General features: G+C 42.6%; 1 protein-coding gene across 1 annotated transcript; it reads right to left on the bottom strand.

Moving 5' to 3' along the window:
• Positions 1–2,726: 2,726 nt before the first annotated feature.
• Positions 2,727–8,766, bottom strand: btg4 (B-cell translocation gene 4). The gene is made up of 4 exons (XM_060847025.1): positions 8,594–8,766; positions 7,459–7,596; positions 5,856–6,222; positions 2,727–2,903 (listed from the first exon to the last, which is right to left on the bottom strand). The coding sequence occupies exons 1-4, from the start codon at positions 8,764–8,766 to the stop codon at positions 2,727–2,729; spliced, it is 855 nt and encodes a 284-aa protein (XP_060703008.1).
• Positions 8,767–12,433: the final 3,667 nt, after the last annotated feature.

Raw genomic sequence — 12,433 nt, 5'->3', positions numbered from 1 at the left:
AACCTTGAACCCCCATTACATTAGGGCAGAGGCAAGAATAAACTTTCCGTTGTAGAGGGTTCAGATCGGCAGAGGACTCCGATTATAAAAGCAAAGCTAACATTCACGTGGTTGTTGCAGCCAATTGACAGCCGAACACCATAAGACATAGGAGTGGAAGTAAGGCTATTCGGCCCATCGAGTCCACTCCGCCATTCAATCATGGTTGATGGGCATTTCAACTCCACTGACCAGCATTCTCCCCGTAGCCCTTAATTCCTTGTGACATCAAGAATTTATCAATCTCTGCCTTGAAGACATTTAGCGTCCCGGTCTCCACTGCACTCTGCGGCAATGAATTCCACAGGCCCACCACTCTCTGGCTGAAGAAATGTCTCTGCATTTCTGTTCTGAATTTACCCCCCTCTAATTTTAAGGCTGTGTCCACGGGTCCTAGTCTCCTCGCCTAACAGAAACAATTTCCTACTGTCCACCCTTTCCAAGCCATGTATTATCTTGTAAGTTTCTATTAGATCTCCCCTTAATCTTCTAAACTCCAATGAATACAATCCCAGGATCCTCAGCCGTTCCTCGTATGTTAGACCTACCATTCCAGGGATCATCCGTGTGAATCTCCGCTGGACATGCTCCAGTGCCAGTATGTCCTTCCTGAGGTGTGGGGACAAAAACTGGACACAGTACTCCAAATGGGGCCTAACCAGAGCTTTATAAAGTCTCAGTAGCACAATGGTGCTTTTATATTCCAACTCAGATAAATGACAACATTGCATTCACTTTCTTATCAATTTTAAGACCTTTTAAACTTTTCTAGCACTTTCTCTTTTGTAATGGCAACCATACTCAACTCAGCCCCCTGACTCCCTTTAATTGTTGGGATATTAAACATGTCTTCCACTGTGAAGACTGATGCAAAGTACTTGTTAAGTTCTCCTGCTATTTCCTTATCTCCCATCACTAGGCTTCCAGCATCAGTTTGAAGTGGCCCAATGTCTACTTTTGCCTGTCGTTTGTTTCTTATGCATTGAAAGAAACTTTTACTATCATTTCTAATATTACTGGCTAGCCTACCTTCATATTTGATCCTCTCCTTCCTTATTTCTCTCTTTGTTATTCTGTTTTTGTAGCCTTCCCAATCTGCTGATTTCCTACTGCTCTTGGCCACTTTATGGGATCTCTTTCTCTTTAATACATTTCCTGACTTCCTTTGTCAGCCATGGCTGTCTAATCCCTCCCCGGATAATCTCTTTTCTCGAGGATGAACCTCTGTACAGTGTCCTCAATTATACCCACAAACTCCTGCCATTTTTGCTCTACTGTCTTCCCCGCTAGGCTCTGCTTCCAGTCTATTTTTGTCAGTTCCTCTCTCATGCCCTCATAATTACCTTTGTTTAACTAACACCATTACATCCAATTTTGCCTTCTCTCTTTCAAACTGCAGACTGAAGTCGACCACATTATGATCGCTGCTACCTAAGGGTTCCCTTACTTTAAAGATTTTTATAAAGTCTGGTTCATTACATAGCACTAGGTCCAGAATAGTCTGCTCCCTTGTGGGCTCCATGACAAGCTGTTCCAAAAAGCCATCCTGTAAGCATTCCATGAATTCCCTTTCTTTGGATCCACTGGCAACATTTACCCAGTCCACCTGCATATTGAAGTCCCCCATGATCACCATGACCTTGCCTTTCTGACATGCCTTCTCTATTTCCTGGTACATGTTGCGTCCCTGGTCCTGACCACTATTAGGAGGTCTGAACATAACTCCCATTATGGTTTTTTGGCCTTTGTGGTTCCTCAATTCCACCCACACAGACTCCACATCATCTGACGCTATGTCATTCAGTGCCATAGATTTAATTTTGTTTTTAACTAACAAGGCAACCCCACCCCCTCTGCCCACCTCCCTGTCTTTGATAAGTTGAAAATCCTTGGATGTTTAACTGCCAGTCCTGACCCTCCTGCAACCACGTCTGTGATGCCTACCACATCATAATCATTCACGATGATCTGTGCCATTAGTTCATCTGCTTTGTTACCTGAATGCTCGTAGCATTCGTAAAGTGTCTTAATGCTAACCTTATCATGAGAGATATTGGAAGTCATAAGGTGTCCTAAGTTATCCTTCCTTTTTGCTGCATTCCCAGTCTGCCTCAAGTTTAAATCCACCTGCACACATGCTATCCTGCTGCTTACCTTTCCATTTAACTCCATACTCCCTGTCGCTTTCACTTTCCCTCCCCCACCCCACAAGTTTAAAGTCCTACTGACCACCCTATTTATCCTCTTCACCCAAAATAACCTGGGTTCCAACGCGATCGCGAGAACCTGCCAGTGTCTGTTCACAGCTGGAAAAACCATCAGCTAATCACCGGCCAAAACAAGGGAGCATCTGAGAGCGTGGTAAAGATTTTTAAAAATGGCTTTTTATTCAATACATTTTCAAACATTTCCATTCTAGCCTTTAAAATTGTTTAAATGGCAAATAAACATAACCTTGAATATATAAATCTATAAAGTAGTAAAGAGTTTGTTTGTATTAAAAAGACAGTATCTCAGTACTCACTGAGCAGGGTTAAGAACAGATTGTGCTCACAAGTGCATGAAGAGTTTAAAATACTGCAACACATTCACCTCCCTGAGCAGGTCAGGGGGCAACTCAAACATTTACAATGGGGATTACCAGAAAGCCTTTCAGCAGAAGTTAGAAGAGTTCAAAGGAAGAAAGATTATCGCTTGGTGTTCACCCAATGATAACGGTCCACTCGAGGAAACAGAAACATGTTAGATGCTCGGTACACTCGGTAATTACCCGGGAACGAGTGACAGCTGTAATCTTCAGCAAACATCTTCCTTCGGAGAAACTTGGACCATCCAGCTGTAGGGTGGCTGTAGTAATCAGTAGCCTGCAGGGACATGGTTTTGAACAACTTTAAGATTTAAACTGGAGGAAGGTACGGGGGAGAACATCATAAACAGGTTTTGTGATTCATTCATTTTGGCGACTCACTGTAATGAAATCATTGAACAACTGTGTCCCTGAAGAATCTGTGAAACCCCTCTGCTCACTCAGAGACCACAGCCTTGGAGCACTCCATCTAGGTTCCCCTCCAGAGACCCAGCCTCATTGATCATCATCACTTTTGAGAGACTGTCAGGGCCTCTCTCAGAAAGGTCCACATGGTCCTTTGTTGGAGGGAATCCTGAGGGACAGGACGTACGTGTATTTGGAAAGGCAAGGACTGATTAGGGATAGTCAGCATGGCTTTGTGCATGGGAAAATCATGTCTCAAAGCGGAGTTTCTTGAGGAAGTAACAAAGAGGATTGTGAGGGTAAAGCAGTGGACATGCAAGGTATTTGACAAGGTTCCCCATGGGAGACCGATTAGCAAGGTTATAGCTCAGGGAATACAGGGAAAACTAGTAATCTGGATACAGAACTGGCTCAAAGGTAGAAGACAGAGGGTGGTGGAGGGATGTTTTTCAGACTGAAAGCCTGTGACCAGTGGAGCCCCACAAGGATCGGTGCTCAGTCAACTACTTATCAATGATTTGGATGTGAGCATAAGAGGTATAATTAGTAAGTTTGCAGAAGACACCAAAATTGGAGGGGTAGTGGACAGTGAAGGTTACCTCAGATTACAATGGGATCGACCAGATGGGTCAATGGACTGAGGAGTGGCAGATGGAGTTTAATTCAGATAAATGCAAGGTACTGCATTTTTGGGAAAACGAATCTTAGCAGGACTTATACACTTAATGGTAAGGTCCTAGGGAGTGTTGCTGAACAAAGACATTTGGTATGCTTTCCTTTATTGGTCAGAGTATTGAGTACAGGAGTTGGGAGGTCATGTTGCAGCTGTACAGGACATTGGTTGGGCCACTGTTGGAATATTGTGCAATTCTGGTCTCCTTACTATCGGAAGGATGTTGTGAAACTTGAAAGGATTCAGAAAAGATTTGCAAGGATTTGCCAAGATTGGTGGATTTAAACTGTAGGGAGAGGCTGAATAAGCTGGGGCTGTTTTCCCTGGAGTGTCAGAAGCTGCAAGGTGACCTATAGAGGTTTATAAAATAATGAGACATGGATAGGGTAAATCGAAAGGTCTTTTCCCTGGGGTTAGGGAGTCCAGAACTAGAGGGGCATAGGTTTAGGGGGAGGGGGAAAAAGATATTAAAAAAGAGACCTAAGGAGTAACTTTTTCACAGAGGGTGGTCTGTGTATGGAATGAGTTGCCAGAGGAAGTGATGGGGGATGGTACAATTACAACATTTAAAAAGACATCTGGATAGGTATATGAATAGGAAGGGTTTGGAGGGACATGGGCCAGGTGCTGGCAGGTGGGACATCTGGTTGGCATGGACGGGTTGGACCGAAGGGTCTGTTTCCATGCTGTACATCTCTATGACGAACTTCATGAGCACAACCATTCCATTATCATAACAAGATCTTCCTCAAAAGAAACTATTAGCTCAAATCAGGCAGATTTCTCAGAAATCATCTTTTTAAAAGTCACCTTTACTTAGCAATTCCACCTTTAGAAATAAAAAAAGGTGGAAAATATTCCCCTCCCTCCAACTGATAACTAGGTTCTGAGTCTCTACCAATGGGGGAATTGGCCAAAGTGACATCCCATTTCCTTCCAAACTTTGGGAATTATCCCACCATTTCCCGGTGATTTTCCTGCAAATGCTTTATTTACTCAACGTACAAACAGGGAAGAGGCGGCCACTCGGCCCACTCCTCCATTCACTACTCTCTCCCCCCCAGATGATCCACTTTTAACCTCAACTCTACATTTTGTAGAACCCTAATAATTTTTCTTCCTTTTAGTCAAAGGGATACCTCTGCCTTAAAAATATTTAAGGATTCTACATCCTCTGCCATTTCAGGAGGGGAATTTTTTTTTAAAAAAAAGGCCCCCTTATTTTTAAACTATGGCCCTAATTCTAGATTCTCAAGAGGAAACATCTTTCAATATCCACCTGGTCAAGTCTCCTCTGAATCTTGCATTTCTAAGAAGTGACCCGTGACTCAACTCCAGCAGATACACCTAACCTTTCCTCACAAGGCAATCCACTCATTCCAGGTATTACTCGAGGAAACCTTCTGAATCCCTTCAGTATATTCCCATCCTTCAAGTGCAGTGACATACTGTATACAAGACTCCAGACACAGTTATACAGGACACTGGTGAGACTGTTATACTCTCCCTACTCCTGCATTAAAATTCCATTAATCATAACATTCTATTAGCTCTCCTGATTTTTGTTGTACCTGCATACTAACCTTGTGATTCACACACTGGGACACCCAGATCTCTGGATTCCAGAACTCAATTAGATTTTTTGTTTAAATTCATTCTGCCAAAAGTAGACACATTCACTGAACCCATCCATTTCTTTTTTTCCCTCATTATAACTCATTTTCTCACCGATTTGTGTCACCAAATTTAGTGACATAGCCATAATCCCTTCATCCATAAACCCTTTGTAGATTAAAAAAAAGAGCAGAGGCCCCAGCTATGAATCTCAGATTCCAGCCGCTCACCACTGTCCTGAATGGATACCCCAAAGGCAATTTTCAACACTTTCCTCATCAGAAAAGGGAGTATATTTGTTAGCAAAACAAGTTACTCACCAGCAACTTGACAAGTCTAAACATTTCTAAGCAAAGAAAAATGTTTAAAAAAAAAAATCAAAAAAGTGAGGATTTGCATAAAGACTATTACAAAGTGACTGAGTGACCTTGAATATACAAAATCAGAAATGTTTATAAGCTCCAGGAAACTGGGACAAATGCAGGACAGAACATTTGCAGCTTTCCCCACCACCCATGACCCCCAGCACCACCCTACCTGATAAATACTCTTTGGGTTAATCACTGTTGGAATGGTTTGCAATCCTTGACCAGAGCTCCCTCGGCCTTTGAAGCTGGTACAGACTTCAAACTGATAGATACTGTTCGGGTTGTTCACAATTGGTATAGTCTTTCTTTCAGAGAGGACAGAGCAGTCTTCCTGTTCTCCAACTGGATAACCAGCATGTGTGTCACGGACAGAGGTAGGATTTGGCTCCTTGTAGCCCTCCTCATCAGAGGAGGTACCAGAATTATATTCACATCCTGCACGCTCTGCAGCACTGCTGATGTCTTTAAAAATGTCCAAGTCTGTGTTGCTTTCCTCTAACCTGGTCACAATGAAAGGCTGGTTCTTCTCTCCACACCTGTAGTAGATTTTTGAAAAAAAGTTATATCACCCCCTTCACTGAACAAGGCCAGGAATGAGAGATCCTGGAAATCCCATCAGTTTGTCATTGTCAGTTCAAGTCAGTGGAAGAGCAGTGTTCAAATCCTGTTCTCCCAGTGTCCTTGTTCTTAACAGTGTTAATGTAACCAAGATTTACAATAAAGACATTTGTCCTGAAAGCAGCAGTAATCCCCACAATAGGGATGTAGAAAGATGAAGTTACTGAAAACAGTAAGACAAGTGATAGGAGTTAGCAGGGAAACAGGAGACTAAAAGGAGCTGCCTCATTCATCATAGCCCCTCACCTTTCAAATGAATTTGATGCAACCGTGTTCAACTGAAAAGTCAGCATTGCTGCCAACGCCAGTCTACTGACTTGCTGAGACAGCCAAGTGGCTAATAAATACAATGTCTTAAAGGTTTGGGTATGATGGAGACACAGACATTCTGCTTAGTGGTGAAAAGCATAACTAGAGGCCGTCAATACAAGCTTATTATCTCAAGAAATCCAACAGGAAATTCAGGATAAAAACTCTTAGCAAGGGCAGAAGATGGAATGCACTACCACAAGGAGTGGTTGAAGGAGCTGATTAGATGTATTTAGGAGTGTGCTAGACAGGCATGAGGGAGATAAAGACAAGAGGATTACAATAGTTAGAGGAGGGTTGAATAGAGCATGAGCTAGTTGGGTCAGGTGGCTTGTCTCAAGTACCTATTCTGACAATGTTTGTAACCAGCTCACTCTCCTATAGCACAGTCAGAATCACAGGCACGAGCTGTGCTTTTCATTAAAGGGTAAATCAGGATGTAGTCTGAACCAGAGGAGAAGCTCTGGATCAATACTTTGGCTTGGACAGATTCTCACCAACATTTCCCAGATATTCCCCGCTATTCTCCTTGGAGAATACAGCTAGTGGTACAGAGGGAACACCAGACATCACATGTTCCTTTAGAATTGGGTTATTACACAGGATGGGGGGGGGTTTCCCTTGGACTTAGAACAGGAGCTGTCTGTTACCCTCCATGTGACCTGCACACATTGGTTACTATGGTCCTGATATTGTGGCAGACGCAGGTCTAATCCACCTAAAAATAGAAGGGACCATTATTCTACCTCCATTCCTCAATGAAGATGGGCTGGTGGTTGAAGGTAGAAGCCTTAACAATCCCATGGGCACCAAGCAGGCAGACTGATGTTAAAATAAGCCCTCACCTACACCACACTTCATAAGGATCTACCCAGATAGTGAACTCCCTTGGCAGCTGTAGAGACGAATATTCGATATTGCTTTCTACACAGGCCTGGAGCAGGACTGGATCCAGAGGCTGGCTCTTATTCACCCGGATACACCTTGGATAGGAAACAAAGATTGCATCAGGAGGATTCTAGACCATCACCACTGAGCTAAAAAAATCTGATTAACATCTGGCTCTTTATTCAACCTGCAGATTGTAGTTAAAATAGTAAATTAAAAGAAACAAAGCAAAATATTACAGATGCTAGAAATCTGAAATAAAAACAAATTGGAGAAACTCAGCTGGTCTGGCACTATCTATCTATAAAGAGAGAAAGTTAATCTTCTTTGGAACTGATCAAAATGAAGCAAACAACTGTTTCTCTCTCCCCTCAGATGCTGCCTGAGTTTCTCCAGCATTTTGGGCTTTTTTAAAATGTCAAAGTCAGTCACCTGATCATCCCAATGCTACATGAATTATTTAGCTTCAAACAATGAGTTTTCTATTTTATAAAAGTTTGCTTTTACAGTTGTATATGTAGCTAAGTTGATGAAAAGTACATTCAGCCAGCTCTCTTTCAACAATTCAGTTCAGATTCTAATCCACAAACTTGAAGGGATTTTCCCAGTTGATATTTTAAATTTACACCAGATAAGTTTCTTGCATTCAGAAAGATTTTAAGTCAGAATTGAAAGTTGCAACATTGGATGGAGACAGACCTGGAAAAAAAAACAGGCATATTTCCCAGATCAACATGAAATCAAGATAAAAGTGGAAAACTGACAAGAGAAATAGTCATGTCAACATCAACTGATAAGTACCCTCGACTCTCCCTTCAATACCACCCCACCGGGACTTTTTTCCTTAAAACGTAGAGAGAGTTAGGAATCTTTGTGAACTCAGATTCACTGAGGATTACGACACACTGAATTATAGAGCCTCAAGATGATAGTAACAAGCAAATATCCAAAACGGTGATGAACATCACTCCCACCTGGAGGGGTTTTTTAAAACAAGCCTGTTCAGGGATCTATAAACACTTCAGGAGCAGCTGGGACTTGAAATCAGGCCTCCTAGCCCCAAGCTAGGGACACTACCCCTCCATCACCAACCTGTATGCTTGACCCTTGGCTGGGTTTCCCCAGTACCAGTGATTCTTGTACTTTTCAAACAAGACTTTAGTCAGTTTGCTGCAGAATTTCTCAATCTTCTTTTTGCTGAGTTTCTCATTTTTTTTCACTATTCGGGAAATAAAAACCACAGTTGCAGCAATTTCCTCTTTCATCGTCCAGTCAGTAGAACCTGGAAAGTTACAACATTAAACACCATTTAACAAGTTCCCCTCAGCACTGCAAACTCCCACAAACAGATGTGACCAGTTACTCTCAGATTTAGTTCTTTAATTCCCCCACCCATGCAGAGCACCTCTGGAGCAGGCAAGACACTAGTATTAGATGACAAGTCCCCTGCAATCTCAGTGATAGCTTCAGTGCAGTAGTGCTCCTCCTCCCCAGCCCAATCTAATTAAAGGCTGACTCATCTACAATTAGGAGAGAACACCACACCAACATGTGGATTTACCCAATCATCGGGCCATTAACCTGAATCCCATCACTAACTACACCTAATGGAAAGGACTCATTCTTAAATAGATTCACACAACATTTAACTCAGTCATTGAGTGAACTTCCTCTCCAAATCAATGACCTACCATGAGACACCCCTCCTATTTGGGAGGTTCTACAACAGTGTCAGACACAGAGGATCACAGAGAAAGCAGAAGGCTTAGTTTTCCTCCAATCCTGTTTGGGAATGAGGAATCTCCAATTACAACCCTCCACCACCCCAATGGAGATTATAGCCCACACTGACAGCTCAGAGTGACCTTTCTGCCCATTGTTGCCAGACTATGAGATTGTTCCCCTCCAATTGGATACCACCCACTCCCATCTGCCTCCACCACACATCAGCCTCCCCACTCACCTCCAACCCCGATCCCTGCATCTCCAATATTTCCCACCCATTATAAATCATTCCTTTACCCCTTAACCATGGCAGAGGATGGATTGAATCAGGAACTCCTTTCCAAGGTACAGAAACAGCTCACAGTTGGCCTTGACAAAGAAACCAAGAGTGGAATCTTTGAATGAATCCACTCACCAAAGTCTCCTCCAGATGTGAAATTACCGAGTGCTGTTTTTCCCAGAGCAAATGTCCACACCCTGGGTTTATCCCCCAGTTAACATCATCTAAAACAGATGATTTGCTCATTTTCACTTTGCTGTTTGTGGGATCTTACTGTGCTGAGAGCTCCTGAGGTGATGAGAAGTGATGAGGGTTCCGGACAGACACACACGCCCTGTCACATGCACACACAGACTCACCCGCCTGTACTCTCCCGCCTGTACTCTCTGCGGTGAGTTTGCATTTGCAGGTACATTCCATTTTTCTCAAAAATGTAGAACCTGCAGGCGGTCAATCCATATAATATTTTGTAAACTCCACTTCGGGAATAGAACCAGTCAGACTCAAGATTGGGATAGTACAGACTCTAACCTCACACCCTTAATGTGTTGTCTGAGCTGAAATGTCACTTTTTAAAAAATAAAACCCTAAGTTACCTCGAGAATATGCCTTGAAAGAAGTTCTGAGATTTATATATTAATGAACCAAAACCTGCAACCCATTCTAAAAGATGAAAGACTTAACAGCAATCTAGGTTTGTTCAATATATCACTTCAGTTGCATGACACTGTGATGTGTTGCTATAAATTCTGTGTCTTATGATCCTGATTCACAACCACCTGCTGAAGGAGCGTCACTCCAAAAGCTAGTGCTCCCAGATAAACCTGTTGGACTATAACCTGGTGTTGTGTGATTTTTAACTTTGTCCACCCCAGTCCCACACCAGCTCCTCCACATAATTTCTTAAAGGTATTTAACAGGTACTTACTAATTGGAGAATCTAACCAGGTCTAAGAGATGGTTAGTAAGGGCTGATTAATATTGTAGTTTTGTGGAGACCTGATGGGGATGCTATTGTTCTGTCTGCTACACTTATCCAGAGGTAATTCCTGCTAGGAGCAAGGGCTGATAAAGTCTGAAAATACAGTAATGGGTTTGAAAGGGTTGTTTTGACTAGAGAGGGTTGTTTTAAATTTGGATAGTAAAATATACTACAGAACTGTGGTTTTATGAATGAATGAATAAATAAAATAGTGTAGTAAATAACAGGTTAGTAAAGGCTTATGAATGAACAACAACCTAATATTATTGAATATAGCAAGCTGATGAGTGAGTTAATAAAGAAAGCCTATAACACAATATCTCACAAGGTAAAGAGCGGGGTTCCCAGCCCAGGAGGTGTTCTTCACTGCTCCTTGTAGATGGCCGTGTCTTCAGCTGGCCCCTAGCTCTGGAATTCCCTCCCTCACCCCACCACTTCACCCTCTTCCCCCTTGCTTCTTAAAGACATTATTTAGAACCCTTTCTTATGGTCACCTGTACAAATTCCTTTTCTAGCTCAGTATCCAATGCTCTTGTAAAGCACCTTGGGTTATTGTAATAAAGGAACGGTATCAGCTGCTGACAACAATAAAACAGAAGTGAAAGCAACCCAAGGCCTGGTGACTCTAAGGCAATGGGTTTGAGATGAACACAGTCACACACTCCCATTTATGAACATTCATAAATCACCGGAATGGACACCAGGCAGAAAGAGCAGCTCATATTCTGTCCAGGGAGAACAGCTAAAGATTAGACAGAGAGATAGAGATACAGAGAGATAGAGTAAGATGGAATAAAGTAAAGTGTGTGAGGAGAGAAAAAAATATAGAGGCAGATGGAGAAATAAAATGAGATAGAGAAGGAGAAAGATCATGAGCGAGAAGGAAGATGTACAGACAGATAAAAACTTCATCACAGAGTTGTCACAGTGCAGGAGAAGATCATTGAGCTATGTCCATGCTGCTACTCTGAAAGAATAATTCATCACCGTCACTCCCAGTTCATGTCTCTCTGTATATTCATTCTTTTCAGATAATTTTCAGATAAAAGCCTTGATTAAACTTGCCTCTGCTACATTTTCAGAGAGTACTTTGCAAACCCAAAATACCCTGCTGCGTTCAAAAAACATTTTTCCTCATGTCTCCATTGTTTCTTCTGTCAGAGTCCTTGGGTCTTTGTTCACAATATTTCCAGCAAGTCACTATTAATTTTACCCTGAATCATAATTTCTAGAAACTGCCCTGCCACTGACAGACCCATTGGGCGTATCTTCACTCTGTTTTTTAAGAAAGGTGTAATGTTTGCTATTTTCCAGTCCTGTAGAAAAACTACTGAGTCCATGGAAGACTGGAGATAATTGACAATCTTCCCTCAGGAACTTGGACACATCTCATCCATGACATGGAGGTGCTGGCCTGGCGTGGACTGGGGTGGATAGGGTCAGAGATCACACGACACCAGGTTACAGTTACCTGACAAAGGGGCAGAGCTCCGAAAGCTTATGATTTCAAATAAACCTGTCGGAGTATAACCTGGTGTCATGTGACTTCTCACCACATGCTTCCCTCCTGCTGCCTTTCCACATGAGTCCAGTCACTGATTTACTGCTCCCTGACCAGAGATCAACAAGGGACTCAAAGGTCTGTGATGATAAAGTTATTTTAAAAATTAAAGGGGAAATTCAGAACTCAAGAACAGGGTCATTGGAGGGGCAGGTTCATCATGCAGTTCTGGAATGTTCCACTGGAGGGCAGTGAGAAATTGTCTCTCATTTCCAGCCTCAGGAATTGGAGGGAACACCAGGTGAGACGTTCAGTAAATTCTGCTGGAGATGCCGAGGATTCACTGCCGGTTAGACCTTGGTCTTTCAATCTTACTGCAGCTTCTCGTCAGTTTTCATTCAAAGTGCTCACTGCCTGCAACCCCCTCCCCCCCCCCCAAATGAT

This window comes from Hemiscyllium ocellatum, chromosome 29 (assembly GCF_020745735.1).
Source record: "Hemiscyllium ocellatum isolate sHemOce1 chromosome 29, sHemOce1.pat.X.cur, whole genome shotgun sequence".
NCBI classification, from domain to species: Eukaryota; Metazoa; Chordata; class Chondrichthyes; order Orectolobiformes; family Hemiscylliidae; genus Hemiscyllium; species Hemiscyllium ocellatum.
Note: the sequence above shows the minus strand (reverse complement) of the source record. Positions and strands in the feature narration are given on the sequence as shown.